Raw genomic sequence first — 16,739 nt, 5'->3', positions numbered from 1 at the left:
ATGACGTGGAGGATCGTGCCCTTTCGGAAGAGGTCGCTGTGGATGTACACACCAGGGAAGATACGGGCGCAGGTATTTTCTAGCCCCTGATCTTCACACCAGTGATTTTCAGCTGGGCAGCTCCAGTGCCCTGCGACCTCTGGGTTTTTAGTACATGGGCTTAAGCTGGAGAGGCTTTCTGCCTCCAACCAGCCCCGGCCATGCCCAGTGTGGGGGAGAGGAGCCTGCGAGCACTGGGTACAGCACCCGGAACGGACAGGCCGGGAAGTTCTATTAATGCACAGGAACAGACAAAACATGAGATATAAATATTACTTCATGGTCACAGAGGTATAAGTAAACTAAATGCTAAATTCCAACATACAGTTTGCTTTTTGTGTTTTCAGATGTTTCATCACCTTTTTTGCAACGTATGTTGCCAAGTATAAAGCAGAGTTTGAAAATTTTAAAAACTACATTAGAATCAATTTTACGTGGTTAATTAGGAAAGCAAGACTATTAGGAATTGGTATGGTACAGTTACGATATTTGGTCTCTGAATTCTTTTTTAAAAAACATGAGTTTCACAGTATCAAAAGTGCTTATTTAAAAGAAATGTAGTGTAACAACAGTGATTAAAATTGTTGCATTTTTGATTATGAATAATTTAGTGGATGTAAAACAGGTTACTGCAGCATTTTAAAAAATTGAACAGTGCTCAGTTTACATAATTTCTTTTCTCTTCATAACAATAAATATAAATAAATTTACAAATAGTAATACTGCCTAGCACAAGAATAAACAGAAGCACAATACACAGAACTATAAACAAATCTAATCTTTTTTTTAAAAATCCTAAAAATAGGTATAATTCCTAAAATCTTCTAGCCAGCGATCAGTTTAATAATTCAGTAGTACCACTTCCTTCACGGGGTAAGGACTTTGTTTTTAAACCTAGACAGAACAGTTGTCTGCTATGGGTTTGATTTTTCATTTTTAGTGGTTTTGCTCCTTTTTTCCTACCTCACAACAATAAATTAACAATAGTTACATCAGGAAAGAGTTAGTGGTGCAGGTGTCTCCAGAAACTGTGTGGGGTCATTGTCCCATGTTATTTGGCAAGTTAAGAAAAAAGATATACGCGGTACATGAACAACCATTCTGGACTCCGACTCAGCGCTGACCAGCCCGTTGACTTGTGTTGGCTTCTGTATAGGTGGTGACCAAGGAGCGTCTGCATGTAAGCCGAGATCACAGTGTTGATTAAGTGTATTTACCCTAACTGGGCTATTTTTTAGCTCAGTTACATTCTAGTGAAAGTTCCTGCTGACTGATGCCTTCCAGGTCCTTCTTGAGAGCTCACCAGTCCTGCAACACAAGTGTCCGTGCCCTTTCCTCAGCCTTGCCACGGGTGAAAGTGGTTCTACTAGTAACAGTTTGATTTAGTTTGGCATCACATGCTGTGCCCCAGTAAATAGCCAACACATTCCAAGTGTCCGCAGGAGGAGCTCTTTTATTGCTTTCAGGTTGGATTTTAACGGTTGGGAGAAACCGGCCCCTGAGTCAGGTCCGTGGAACGGTACAAATCTCAGAGCAGAGCGATGGGTTTGTTGCCTTGGGGGTTCATATACTGAGCTGCCGCTACGTTGTCCAGTGTCGTGTAGGTGGTGTAAAGGCCGGTGACCTGCAAGTCTGAGAAGGAGTGATCGCTGCCACTGGAGACAGGAGTGAGGCCGGGGGTGCCCAGGTCACAGTCTGAGAGGTGGAGCGGGGAGTTGTTGAAGGCACCCAGGGTATCAAGGCTGAAGCTGTCGTCTTTCATTTCCTCCCATATATTACCTTTAAAAGATTAAATTCGGGTCACAGCAACACATCCAACCCACCCGGGCACTGTACGCAGGGCTCAGCCCATAACTAAAGGGCTTCACCCACTGCTTAGGACCAGTGCTGCCTGCAGAGGGTACCACTTGTAGCACAAAGGCAGAAAGAGTATCTTCCCCCCAAATCCCCCTGGTTCCAGCGGGAGTCCAGACCTTTCTGGGGTGCATCTATCTACTATGTGCTAACCAGAAACCCAGGGGCCGTGCTAGGCATCACCACGAGCCAGGAAAGGTCTCCTTTTACAGAAGGGGAAAACCAAGGCACGAGTAGAGCTATGGTGTCCCACGAGCAGAGGGATGTGTGTCCCAGATCCAGCTTGTTGGACATCCCTGCCTACATTCACTGCAGTGCCTGCACTTCAGCCATGAGGTAGTTTGCTGTCCCATCTAGCGCAGGGCAGAAATGCACTGAGGAAGGCCAGGGAAGTCGCACTGCCGGGGCCCGCACCCAGCGCAAGTTTTTAGCTCGGTTACATACCACCCCAGAGCATCCTGCTGAGGACCCTAGTTATATAGTCAGTGACCACATACCCACATAAATCGTGCCCTCCCCTACCCCAGCTTCCTTCTCCCATACCTTGCAATGCGAAATCCATAATGCTTGGGTCAAGAGCATCCACCTCTGTGTTCATGTCTGCTGTCATGTTCAGGAAGTCCGGAGGCGCGCGCCCCATGGGATGGTGGGGAAGAGGGCTGTGGCTCATGTCAGGCAGAGTATGGAGAGGAGGTGTTTGCGCAGGTGCTGGTGAGTCTGGGGCGATGCGGGCCTGGGTCTGGATCTGATGGTGCAGGGGGATGGACTGCAGCGAAAGTGTCATGATCGGCTGAGGCTGCAGCTGGGAGATGGAGATTCGGCCTTGGGCTGCTGCCATGTGGTTCAGGGTGGAGACCTCGGGCTCTGCCTGTTTGCTGGGCCGCCTGCAGTTCTCAGGTCTGTCAGTGATCAGCTTGTCTAGCTCCTCTGCAGAAGCGATAGCCATTCCCAGGGAAGAAAAGAGACAGTTTAACCCATTTTTTCAAGCAGAGCCTGGCCAAATAATTTCATAAGTAAGCACAGCCACATGATTTTGCCATAAAGCCGAACAGGCAGTGTCTGTCACCATAGGAGATGCAGCACAGAGGCAAGCTTTTCAGAGAGCAAAGAAATGCCATCTACTTCCCTACCCTTAGCCCTTACCCTTGTTGACTTCCATGGATACCCCTAACTGAGCTAAAGAAATAAATGATCACATGAGACTTGCACAGAGCAACCAAGCCACCACTGGTGGCAGCTGGCACACAGTCACAGAACTAAGCATCCTCAGTAGGTCTGCTGCTCATGGAGATGCTCTGAATTCTGCTTGTATCTCAAGTAAGATTTGGACGAGAGACTCCTGACAGTTTCAATGGCACTTTTGTTTTTAAGCAAAGGAGAAAATAACTCATCATTGATTGTATGTTACAGATTTTGCAGCAAAAAACACTCCAGTTGATTTTGCCAATGTTGAGCTTCTGAAAGCTTCAGAAACATGTGTCTTTCTAAATAAGATTGAGAACGTCTTAGTAAAGTGAGAGTTTGCAGAGAAGCAGGCAAAAAACTGCATTAAAACGTGACACTAAAAACTAACACTGGAGGCAGTGTAACACCTCAGAAGGCCTTGGATGTGGTAGATAGGTTAGCATGGAGGGGAAAGACAATCTATTTTGAAGCTGGGGACCAATTTGCACTGAGGGCCTCCAAAAATAGCTGTCAGTCCAGTTACATCCTCCTGCTGTAGTGTATTGCCCTGTCATACAACCTCGGGTCAGCAGCAATAACTTCATTCAGTGCAGAGCATGGGATATTTCAGCTGAGCAGCTCAGAGGAGGTGGCCGCTGCAAAGCATGAGAGCTTTGCGGTAGCCATCTCTGTTCCATATAACTTATTTCTTCACATTCATGCATTCCTCTCCAAATAGCCATTTTTGCCCCTTGCCTCTCATACACATAACAAAAGCGTACTACAAGCCCTACCTGGGTTAGCCATGCTCCTGTGAATAGCAGCTAAGTCCTTCCGCTTCCACTTCTGCATCTCCTCTTCCATCTTGTCGATCTTGGCAGGATTGAGAGCCCACAGGCACCCTTTGCGAGAGGTGCCACTCATCTTGTTCTCCACCTTCTCAAAACACTTATTCAGAGACAGGTTGTGGCGCACAGAGTTCTTCCAGCCGTCAGGGGCTGTCTGAAAGAAGCAGGAGGATATTAGTGAAATAAGCCCTGAACAAAGTATTTGTGATATTCTACTTGCACCTTTCAGGTGTACGCGTACCCTGAAGTAGGGAAAGTGCTCCTTCATGAAGCTGTAGATCTCACTCACTGGGAGGCTGCCTGTTTTGCTGTTCTTCAGCGCCATTGCAATCAAGCAACTAGAGGACAGAAATACAGGAAATAACAGATTGCATATACTTAGCCATCATGCCTTCTTCTGGTCTAGCCACCTCAGCTGGCTGCGCATGGGATTACTGTACTCAAGTGCTCAGAAGGCACCCTGTGATCCTGCAGACTTTACTCCTCTCTGCTATCACTCTACCTGTACGCTGATGTCCAGGAACTAGTTTGCTTGTTCATTCCTGCTACCCCTCAGAGGCAGCTTCCACAGAACTCCTGGGCAGATGATGGGATTTTTGTTCCCTTCGAAAGAAATCACTCTCATGCTACCACACCTACAGCGTTACAGTCATCCCAATGCAGGCTGTAGGCAATACAATATTCTGCTCCCTACTTACCTATATGAATAGATCGGCTTGGGGTAATGCTTTGGATGCAGTTCTTGGGCAGAGTGAGGAGCCAGGCGTGGCTGAGAATAGTGTGGCTGAGTCCCATAGGATGTGTTGTAGATTGCTGCTGGGTTACACTGTATGCAGAAGGAAAAGAAGGAAAATGTTGGATGCAAAATGTCAGATGCAAAATGTCTGTGGGTATGTAGGTTTAGGGGTATTTTATTGTTTTTCTTTTAAAAGAATTCTAGATATGAACTTGGCAGGTACTTCAAGACATAGACAACAAACAAATAACAGTACCTGTTGAGTGTTCTGTGCTAGGGCAAACACTTGCTGTGAATGAGAAGGAGGAAAGAGTTGTTGCTGTGTTTGTAAACTAGGAGATGGCTGCCCACCTACAGCGTACTGGCTCATCTGCTGAAAAAAAGACAACAGACGTGTCAGTCTTGAAATTACCAACATCTTTTCCTAAAAAGTGTTGCAATAATAAGCCATCAAGGCCTGCTCTTACATTTGCTCCGTGTGTTGAAATAGAATTCAGTCCCAGGATTCCCTGTGGCAGGCTGGCCTGGACATGAATCATCGCTCCAGGTGCTCCTGTCGAGTGCATGTTGCTTGCTACAGGACCTATTTTGGAAAAAGCAAAAGCAGTGAATGTTTGCATGAAAGTACACTTCAGAAAAGAGAGCTGACATTTATTTTTAATAGACGCAGTTGAACACAGCTAAGCTCTGGAGTGGATAATCACACCTCTCGGTGGCTTTCCATCCCAAAAGAACCCAGAGCATTTCAGAAATTGCAAAGATGACATCAGCTGCTTCTAAAACTTGTTATGCAGGGAATGAAAGATGACAGCTGTTTAACAGTCCACAGTGGTGTTACAGACACAGTATCTTACAAAAGAAAAAAAAACATATTCAGCACTATCTGTACTCCAGAAGGATTTCTGCTCTAAAGCAAGCAAGATGATATGCTGAGCTCTCTCAGCAGAATGCCTTAGGGAACAAGTGTATTTACCTAAAGGATGTTCACAAAGGAAAGAAAAGCGCTCAATGAACATATGCTGTAAGTCTGTATGAAGCAAACAGGTATGGGGTAAATAGGGTACTCTTAATTTTATCAATGATGAAACAAACAAGAAAGACTAATTACCTAATTTCAAAGCTGTTGAAAACCTCTGAAATGCAAGTCTTAAATACCTTGGCCCAAGTTCAGGCAACAAGACACCAGCAACTACACTGAGCAGAAAAGCCAATTGGATCCTAAGATCTCTGTCGTGACTGCTAGGGCTCTCTGCCTCTTGAAATTGAAGAAATGTGTCAGCAATAGCCGTATCAGAAGACAACAGGCTCCAGGTCCTCTGACGGGAGGCAAAATGTAATGCATTTAAAAGGGATCGACTAATAGGACAGCTAGCCTGCGTGAGGGAAAAGAAAGGCAGTAGGTTGCGTTGTTTAAAGAGCAGTTATTTAACATCGTAACAGTTTACCTGTCTGTTGTAGCACTGCATTCTGGACACCAAGGCTAAAATCCATTCTTCCACTGGCCATCTGTTGTAACCGAGGAACATCAACAGATGTCAGCCACGACAAGGACTGTAAGTCACTGGGGAGGTCATCTTCACTCAGCTGGGAGGGGTCAGAAGCTAACAGTCTGCAAAATAGCATGAAAGGTTAGCGGCGAGCAGAGATGCTGCTACACCATCCCTGGTAAGAGGGGAGATGACTGGGATGCCCAAGCTCACGTAGGTCAGCAGGGAGAACATGTCAGGCTGTAATTCCGCTTGCAGAATTCAGATGCGAACTTTGGTTTCACAGCTGGCTGGTTACTGCTGCCCTTTACTTAATCATGTGTTCCTTCACACAACTTGAAAATTTTGGTTAAGAAAACTTCTTGTGCAGTATTTGTAGGGGAAGAAGGCATAAGAACCAGGGAGAAGAAACTGCCTAGAAACAAAACCAGAGCTGATTCATTATTTTCACATTTGTCAGAAATTTGCACTTGTTTGGCCTTGATGTAGAAGGACTTTTAACCTGGCAATTTTGCAATAACCTTGAAATCCAGTGACCAGCCAGCCTTGGAAGGAGTTTCTGTGCCTCGCTCCTCAAGGACCTGTGTGTGCTGCTGGCTTGAACACCTGGAGAGGGCTTTTCCCAGCCACTGCATCCCGTCAGTGGGGACAGATCAGAGGAGAGCTGCTGCATAAACAAAACCTTACAGAACGAGCTGGTGATCTCTTCCATTTGGATATATGAAGTTATGGATACTTGACAAGCAACCACAAAGCATATGAAATAATTTTTTAGGCAGTTTTTGAGATACTAAATGATCAGAATGAAAAACTAGTGACTGAATGCACAGTAACGCCCAGCCTGCCTTTAGCTGACAAAACTGAGGCATAATGGTGACAGGCTGCTTTTGGTTTAAAGCTCTGCGTTTGATACATTCTGCACGCTCCACCCCACCTGTTTTATTTTGCTTTTGGTAGAATGCATGGTACAAAACTGAGATATTGAATTATATTTACAGTATTTATGTGTGGTCAAAACTCCAACTAAAGCCAATAAAAGAACTATGGTAAACGAAGGCTTAAACTGCTTTTACTTATGTTAAACAGCATTACAGAAGTCATGGGTATCTTGAGGAGTAAAGCAGTAATTAAAACACATCAGGAAGTTATTGTTAGATACCCAGGGTAAATCCAAAGGCATTCAGGCCCAGGAAAACATCTTTCTCTTTCAGAAGAACATAGTTTAGTTGGATGTAGTTGATTTTGCTTTCAAAACAAAGGCTTTAAAGAGCTCTCTCATAGATATGTTAAAGCCAGCTGTGTGGTACTAATACGTATTTGTTGCCAAATGACAATTCAGAAGCCTTAAATAAATCTGGTCTCTTGCTGAAGCATCTTTTATGTTTTACACTATTCTAAATCAGCTTAAAAGAACACAGCAGAACTCTAGTGCCTGGCTGCCCAGGAGCTTTCAGCTCCTCTATTCATGATTTCCAGAAACACGTATCAAAGTTCCCCCAACTATTATCTGGGAGATCTTTAAAGCAGAATGTAACTTATTTGTTTGTAAAGAGATTTTGAAAAGAAGAAAAGGGGGTAAAAAACCCCAACACCTGACCAGGAGCCAAAAGCTCAAATCCTGGCCAAAAAACATCTTCAAATCTCTCTCCCAGCCTACCCTGTTTTCTTTCTTCTACTGTAGTTATAGTGCAATAATTAGCATTGCCATGGTTACCGCTGTTCAGTTATTTTGTGAGGCCTGGGACTTAAATACATAAAAAGACTATCAGGTGACGGCTCTCCTGGCCCAGAGATTGGCTGGATTGGAAGTAAACAAGAGCATTAAATGATTTGAAAACTGGGCAGGCTCATGTCGTTTGCAACAGTTGGGCCCATTCACGGGAGGCCGATAACCCATTGTGCCGCCAACGACTGCTGCCCAGTGGCACGTGGCCTCGATTGTTTTTGAGATTCTTGCTTAATTGTTTTTCCCCCCCTCCTCCTTTTTACAAACTTCACATTAATCTGGCTGAATGACAGCCGACACACAACACACATCCACATGCCATCTGGCACCCCGGTCCCTGCCAGTCCTCCCAGACAAGTCAGCTCCTTCAACAAATAACGGGGTCAGATGGGCGGCGAGGGTCAGCACCCACTGCACACGCCTCCTGTCAGGCAATGAATCCGCCACATGCCCTCGCCGCTCCTCTGCACGGGACGAGCATCTCCGCACCGGAGGACCGCGGGAGTCACAGTGGCACTCAGCAGCCTTCCAGGCTTTAGCTTTTTGGGAAAGAAAGGCCTCTGCTTCACACCCACCCTAGGTGCACTCATCCTGGTGCTCTCTCTGGGCATGGGAATGACTGGCAAGACCCTGGGCACGTTTGGATGCCATCAGAAGCTTGAACTACAACTCTCCCACTTGCCAGTTAGCATCGCGCAGCGTACCCCTATCAGCGTCCTCGTGATGCAGGCCCACATAGCTCTCTCCCTCTTGCACTAACACTGTGGATCCAAATGGGGGCAAGGAAGGGGCAAGGACTGAACTTTTAAGTTGATATAGCAGTCATTAAGCTCCATTTTAAACACATATGAAGATGCAATAATACATAATAACTAGACACAGTGTGCAAGTCAGCTCTTTTTCCAAGATAAAGATGTTTTCTTCCCTTCTACAATGGCATGGCTGTTTGAATTTGAGTTTACAGTTCTTTTAAAATCACCTCTGGCTGTTCACTTACACATTTTTTTAATGGATTTGTTAGTTGTCAGAATAACTCTTTTCATTAATAATGGGGGAAGAAGTATATTTAATCAGAATAAAATATTTCCCATTTAAGGATTATTCTTCAGGTTGTCTTCAAAACCAATGTTGAAATTTCATACATCTTTAAGAGGGTGAAACTGCTTAAAGTATGCCCATCATTGTCTGACTGAGGTGTTTTAAGTGCCCATATATATTCTGCAGCATAAAACCAGCTTATCTCACAGTACACAGCTCAATGTGTGTCCTGCTTTTAGTGAAAAATGCTAATCTAACTGCCTCTGGAAAGAGAGCTATGCACAGTAATACTTAACACTTTAATCTCACTGGGTTCAATCTTTCTGACCTGAAAAATTGCCTGTGCAAAGCCAATGACAAATATATAAGTACATACTGTTAATATTGTGTGTACTTTGATTCTGTTCCCCTCCACCACCCGTTTTGTCTCACATTTGAGGGTAAGCTTCAGGAGTCAGAGATCCTGTCTTTAGATGGGTGTTCACAGCCCCTGGCACAATGGGGCACTGTAGTAAAAGCAGCCATTTCCTTTCAATGCATGTAAATGAGATAAATAGTGATACGCTATAATTAATGCACACTACTGAAAATGTCCCCAGCTGCACATTCCCCAGGGCTGCCTGTATATACGCTGAACTACTAAACCCCTTTGAAGGAAAGGTTACAGTCACACCAAGTATGTTGCAAACATGATATTATTTTTAAAGGTGTGGTGAAATTATGCAACTCTGTTTTTACCCCTCTCCTTCCAAATCTCTGCAGGAAAACACCCTTCTGTTTCTACGTGCCTCTATCCTAGAAAGGCACCTGCATGAGTAAGAATCCACATGACGCTGAGGATTTAAGCCCCAGTTCTCCTCTGTGTATGAGAGGATGCTGGCCTCCTGTGAAAAGTGCCCTGAGAGCTATGATAGGCACTATACAGAAATGCTCAGTGGTAGCACTAGTCTTTGCTATCTGCTCTATCATGCACTGCCCAAAATATTTATCTAATCAGGGCAATAGATCTTGGCCACCAGCCAGCATGCACAAAGTTTACTTTTCCAGAATCAAGAAGAATACCCCTTGGAATGAAACCCCTTCCCAGACCTTCCAATACTGAGCTCCAGACCTTCCTGCCTGCAGTCCCAGGGAAATGGGACTCCTGCACTGGTTGCACATCTGACAAAGCTCACTAGAGCCTGTCAGCACTGCAGATTCATTGGTTAGGTGTACCTAAAGATATCTCTACTTTTTTTCCCCTATCAATTACATCCTGCTGGCACAACAGCTAGCTAGATGGGATGAAATACATTCCTGGCATAACCTTGTGGGAATCTGCAACTAACATAAGAGTTGAATTTGAATCTATATTCATACATCTAACTTTACCATCCTTCCTCACATTGAATTGTTCTAACGAGCTGGATCTAAGGTAGTTCATCACCGCAGAAACCGCTGTCAAGGTGAACTAGCCACATCTACATTTGCAAATGCCATAGCATGGTGAACCTGTCACTGGAGACTATAGGGACCATCTCTTCAACGTCATCATAGAATAGTCTACCAAACAAGTTTGTCAAGACTAAAGGGGGGTGCAGTGATAATAAGCATACCTTAAGATATTTTATCTCCAGATAGTTTAGTCAATAACTGCATATTTCAGTTTATGAGATGATGTGCAGAGTTATATATTTCTGTGCATATTGCACCATTCGCACTTCAGACAACTCTGCTTGCATGTTTGCTCTGGAGTCTAAAGATATAAGCACAAAAAGATATAAAGCACTCAACCAGTTCATGTTGTAGGGCAAACCTAATGATACAGGTTCTCTCATAGGGATTAATGTGTGGTGGCAACTCATCATTGCATTGCCTCCCTTCTAAACAAAGTCAGACCAAAACATTGCCGTTGCATTTGGCATATTCAACTTCAACCATAATTTTAACGTGTCTCTCACTCAATGGGCAATGTTTATTACCATTGCCAGCACTGACACTGGAGCTTTTTGCCTATGCTTAAGTAATACAACTGTTCAACAAGTAGGGGCAATCGGGGTGATAGATTCTTAATTAACTGTTTGCAATGGTTTATCCACTGTGAGTGACAACTGAACAGGAAGAGTCCTAAGAAAAACTCTTCTGGAAGTGGTGATGAGAAACTTTTCTTTTGTATGGCATTACATAATGTCCTCAGAACAAGTGTGGTGATTTCTCATGTGTAAAACAACACAAGGAAAACATTTATGTTTTGTGACTCTTCAGTGGTCTCCATGGTGAGAACTATTCGCCATTTTGCTGAAGGAGTCAGCTTCACCATCTCCTTTTGCTCCCCACTCCACCTGCTCTGCTCCTTCCCTTTTTGCACTTCTCTTCCCATCTTCCTCCCTTGCAGGTGCTTTTCCCCGCACTGGGTCCTGTTTTCCACACTCCACACCCACCTACCTCTCTCCTCCCTGTTCCTGCCCCAGCTCCTCTCCTGCCTCAGCCAGCAGCTCTCATTGCTGCTTTCAGTCTGTGGTTCTTTTTTGCCTCTCGAAGGCACCACCACCCATCCAGCCCCAAACCACCAGCCTGCCTTTCTCCTCCCTGTCTTCAAGTTCGTTGAGTAATTTCTGACCTTGCTGGAAATAGAACAGAAATTAGGCAGCTTTCCAGGGACAACCAGAAAGTAAATTCTCAGCTACGGCTCAAGAAACTTTGGAGTATAGGAACCAAGACAGTGGGGAAAAAGCAAATAACACAATTACCCTGTCAGGTGTTGCTGGTCTCCTTTCCTTACCCCATGGTTCAGAAGAGAAGATGATTCTCCAAAAACCTTCTGGAAAGGTACTTAGCGCTAACAGAACAGGCTGTAGATGTGCTCCTGGAGACCTTTATACATTCAGCACTGAGTTTCACAACCCCTCATTACATCATTTTGGTATGGGATGAAGGGAAACTGAATTACAAGTGACCTACATGATTTGCTTAAGCCTAAGAGGAAGTTAGCAGCCGTGTCAGCACTGATCTCACAGCCACTTGCTCCCTGCTGTGCTTTGCCCACATAACCATCCCTGGGTTCAGATTTGCCAAATGCAGCCAGTATCTGCCTCTGCAATCTGTTTTATACAAAAACAAAAAAAGAAAACCAAACCTCTGATTAATGTCCAAATAGGCTTCTCCTTGATGCAAAAATGTGTTAAAGTACCAGGCAAAATAAAAGCTATGTGCCGTCAGCATCTGAGATCTCATGGGAGTGCTGAAAAAGTCCAGATTCCTTTTCTGTTTCCTTGTTTTGAACAGGAGGTCAAGCACCATTTATGAGGTAAGATATGAACTCCGTTCTGGTTTCACTGGAGGCAGATGAGCCTGAGAAACCTGCAAGATATTGCCTGGGTACAAACCGGTCCTTCCCATCTCTGCCTGCAACTGCAAGACAATTTGAGGAGCAAGGGCCACAATTTTTTATTAATACTGATTAACACATTTCAGGAACTGTATAGGAAACAGTTGAGCTAATCCACTTAAATCAATCCAGAGTGGCCTGAGTTTGACTGATTCCTAGGAGGTTTCTCACATTTTTTTGAAAGAAGGAAGCAACTACTGTGATGAAATTCCTCCGACACATCAAGTCATTATCTCACTCCCTGTCAGACACACACGGTGTCAAGGGAATGGACACTGACATTTTCTTAAGGAGCAATTACAGTTTCGTTAGTTATGCATTTGTAAGCTTTTGTCTGCAGAAATTTCCTTCATGCAAACTCCCAGACTCCATCCATCCCCAGTGGTGACAGTCAGGAGTCCTGAGCTGTAGCTTGCTCTCCAGAAACCAAAGTGCAAAACCAGATATGAGACGACCACTTAGGAGAGCTAAAATGCACTGTGTGTCATAAAGATAAAGACTTCCACCTTTTTTGCCACTGTAATGCAGTGACGTCCAGAATGTACAGAATACAATGGTTGCATGTTTATGTCTCTGTGCTTCTAATATGATTTTACGCTAAACTCTGCTAGCATAAAATAATTATTACAACAAAAATTTCACCAGGTGATCTAATGACTCAATGAGTATAAACCAATTTTTTAAGAATCAAAGGGACGGTTAAAATGGGGTGAAGGAGGATATAGTCTACTAACATGTCGAATGACTAACTATTGAGTAACAACTTTTCATCAAAAAGACATCTATTTAAAACTGAATTCCTGTTTAACATATCTAGAAAATGCATTGCAAGGCCTTCAAAATACTATGTAAGGCTCCTATCAACAGGAAATATGTAGTAATATAAAAAAATAGAAACATGGTCCTTACACAAAATACTGAGCTGCAAAACATGAAGTTAATTTATCTTGTTGGTCTAGGGATAGCCTTACATCTTAAGCCATGTTATTTCTTCAAACAGAATTACACATTTTAGTTATTTCTTTCAAAATACAGATGCCACATTGTTACCTAGAGTGATGATTTGATTCCTTAAATCTGGATTTCCACATATTCCAAATAATCCTTAGCAAGTTACTCTCTGTCTACCTTCTAATGGTCTGTTTTTCATGTCATGATTTATTATATGATATGTAATAAACCACATATAACTGTACCTAGTTTGGGAATGGCATAGTCCCTGAGAGAAATAAGCTTGCTGCTGCATTTGAAAACCCAGAACACTGAATTAGGATAATATTGAGCCTTCTTCGGGAGACAACTTACAGGTCTGTAAGTGGTTTTGCCGTCTTAGTCCAGGCCCACCTTGGTCTTGCATCTGCCTCCCCGGGGCCTCTGTTGCTCAAGCTCTGCATATTAAATCTCATTCTGCACTTGTGTACATCACAGTAGAACTTTTACTTCTCTTGCACTGGTTATGTATGTTAAATTAGACTGCAAAAGGATAGAGTGCAGATTTCAAATAAAAATACTGCTTGGAGTTCATGAGCTGAAGAACGTTGTTTCTCAGAGACCAGCTCCAAGCCTGCTGAAGACCATGGGAGTTCTCCACTCATTTAGTAGCCTTTGAGTTGGCTCCTATAATTTACATAGCTTTGTGCTGAAATAAGCATAAGCGTGCCACTGCATAGTAAACTTGTAGTCTGCTTATTGTTTTGATTTAAACATCAAAATATTTACACTGAAACATAATGTTAGATTATTAATTATCATTAACAAGAATAAAGTGTTAAGGGTTAAAAAATCCCACTGTGTTCCAACTCTCTACTTTTGTTCCCTGAAAAATTAAATCATCAGAAATATTTGTTACAACTACAGTTATGAAAATATTGAAGGTAGTGGTATTTTCTTTGGGAGAGTGAAAGGCATCTGCTAATAGGAAGCATTGCTTTGCATTGGTAGCCAGGCAGTGACAGTGCCATAAAAACATTGGCATCAGAGAAGATATGACGGCCTTTAATCATTCCTGGACAGTGGGATGTTTCATATCACACAGCTGCATCAGTGGAAGAGGTATTTGTCTAAAATCATTTTACTATGGTGCAAATATTCCCTGGACTTTGCACAGCAGTCTAATCCTTATCACTACTCTACATGCTACATCAAATTTACTATAGATGTTTTGGATCCACAGAAATCAAAGATCTGCTAAAATCAGGGGATTTTTTTCCTTGTCCATTTGAAAAAATAAAAAAAGAAAAAAATCCCATAGTTGCAAACTGTAAGCACAAGCTGCGTGAAAACTTATCGGTATTTGCTGATTTGGTCCCCTGCCTACACGCCCACGTACTCCCTCCCGTTTCAGTGTTTCCTCCTGCACACTCACAGGAAAGCCTGGTCTCCTCCAAGTCCAACTGTCCCATTGAAAGATTCCAAGTGAGACAGAAGAGTATTCTCAGCACAGCCCCAGCCTCGGACTCACTAATTGGAGGCCATTCCCCATTTTGTGGAGCCTTGATGCTCCCCCATGGAGAACTCGGGACTGTGGGTTCCAGTCTTGGACTGTGGTGACAGCAGGAGAGTAAACAGAGCTGATAGAATTTGACAGGTCTATTCTTTTCCTAAAATCATTCAGTCTAAAAGATTTTCTTTTACATAATCCAAAGTGTTTTCTCATGAAGTAGGACAAATACTGCTCTGCATTTATGGTGCAGTTCAGATTTTATGCATTTTTATCAGAATTTGACACTATTAAATGAGGTCAAATAATTCATTTTAAAGCTGCATTAAAGAAATCACAAGTGGGTTAGAAACTTTAGAGAACTGGGATCTCTGAGTTCAAAATGTTTAACAGAGAATTGAAAGTAGTTTTAAAAAGCAGCTGACTTCTGAATAAAAGAAGAAACTCTTACAATTCCTTTACTGGCAGTAAGATAAATCCTATCTTTCTCAAAAAAGAGTGTTTTTCTCTGCAGCTATGAGTTAAAGAATAGTTCTCTCCATAAAAGGGTCTTTGTTAAGGTGGTATGTTCTTCAGGGCACTGAAGATGCAGACTTAAATATACATACCCAGAAGTCTCTCTCATACACACCCTTCATTAAATACTGAATCATATTTTTACAAATATTTATACAGCCAACAAAAATGCCTAGAGCAAACAGTGCTTTAATAAACAGCAAAACAGAGTTCCACAAACCTTTTTCCACAGTGGCTTCAGAGAGTATAACAAATCACTTGTTGAGCTGCAAGAGGCTTCAGTGCAGTGTTTGCATTTTGAATAGAGAGGCTGATAGAAGAATACCTGCGGCTGACCACTTTTACCCATAGAAATGGGTGAAAGCACCCTCAGTCTGGGAGGAAGGCGATAGTCTGTCGCTCCTCATTTTAAAACAAGGGGGGTTTTTTTTACTGTGAGAGCTGGATCATGTTCTGTTGTTGTGTATTTCTTGGAACTTTGCATCATGTGACAAGATGTAACCTAACTTAACCCAGTGCACTGTATTTCATGCAGAACTATCCCATGACTTCTAACAATACTTTTAAATGATAAATCGATGCTCAGCGGTACAGGTGAATTATCAAAGGCAGTTGACAAATCCAGGTTTGATATCAGAATATCTTTGACAAAATTCAGTGCTCTGGAGTGCTACATAAGTACTTGTTTTAATGAAAAGCTCTTCTAGTGTCTATTGCACTTGATTTAGTCTCTCCATGACTGCTTCATAACAATGTAAAATGTGATCTGAAAGGGAACTTTTAAATAATTATTATTTAACAAGAATATCCTTCTCTGGCAACACTCATATTGCAGAGAGAGTTTACTAGGAGGTCAACCCAGGGCTTTGAAAGTGTATTTATCAAACATAGGTTAGTATCAAAATACTTTAAACAGGAATGCTTCTAAATAAGTAATGCATTGTAACCAGTCACCAGCTTAGAAATCTAATTTAGAGCAGAGAAGTAATGCAGGTAACTTAAAAAAAAAAAAAGAAAAGAGGTTTTCTATATGCAAAGGGATTTTTTTTTTTTTAGGAAATAACGAGAAAACATCAGTTAGCAGGCTGCGACAGCACAGTGCATATTTTTGAAATCGACAAATGCCTCACCTGTACTCCTGTGAAGGGTGGTGATTTTGCCCTGAATTCCTAATGATTCCTGACATGATGGACGGGATATCACTTTCTATCATCTCCTTGGCAGAAGACAAGAAAACAGACAGGAGCCGCTCAGGCAGGAGTAGCTATCCAGCACTTCAGCAGCGGGCAGGACACAACAAAATCCCAACTGAATCCCGGGACTACGGGAGAGTAAAGCCCGATTTATACTACTTTTACCTCCAGGTGCACTGGTTTTATTTGGGCCAGGCATAGCAATAAAATGTTTTAAGGGGGTCAAAAAAACCCAAACAAACAAAAAACCAGCTCAGAGTGGGAACTTGGCCCCTGATGGAGGGAGCATCTACCGACTGTGGGCACGGCGGGGCAGTTCGGGTGTCCGGAG

The 16,739-nt window shown here is 43.0% G+C and overlaps 1 protein-coding gene across 1 annotated transcript; it reads right to left on the bottom strand.

Annotated features, from left to right (window-relative positions):
* Positions 1-757: 757 nt before the first annotated feature.
* On the bottom strand, positions 758-16,499 carry FOXN4 (forkhead box N4). Its single transcript, XM_075110221.1, has 9 exons — positions 16,346-16,499; positions 6,087-6,250; positions 5,109-5,224; positions 4,898-5,011; positions 4,604-4,731; positions 4,147-4,243; positions 3,852-4,059; positions 2,437-2,820; positions 758-1,818 (listed from the first exon to the last, which is right to left on the bottom strand). The coding sequence occupies exons 1-9, from the start codon at positions 16,426-16,428 to the stop codon at positions 1,568-1,570; spliced, it is 1,545 nt and encodes a 514-aa protein (XP_074966322.1). The 5' UTR covers positions 16,429-16,499; the 3' UTR covers positions 758-1,567.
* Positions 16,500-16,739: the final 240 nt, after the last annotated feature.

The sequence above is a fragment of the Phalacrocorax aristotelis genome, chromosome 15 (genome assembly GCF_949628215.1).
Source record: "Phalacrocorax aristotelis chromosome 15, bGulAri2.1, whole genome shotgun sequence".
Taxonomy (NCBI): Eukaryota; Metazoa; Chordata; class Aves; order Suliformes; family Phalacrocoracidae; genus Phalacrocorax; species Phalacrocorax aristotelis.
This window is presented reverse-complemented; position numbering and strand designations above follow the sequence as displayed.

Coding starts and splice junctions, on each gene's coding strand:
- FOXN4 (XM_075110221.1), bottom strand. CDS start 16,428: ATGATAGAAAGTGATATCCCGTCCATCATGTCAGGAATCATTAGGAAT. Junction 6,251..16,345: donor CACCCTTCACAGGAGTACAG/GTGAGGCATTTG, acceptor GCTATTTTGCAG/ACTGTTAGCTTCTGACCCCT. Junction 2,821..3,851: donor CAGGAGCATGGCTAACCCAG/GTAGGGCTTGTA, acceptor TCGCTTCTGCAG/AGGAGCTAGACAAGCTGATC.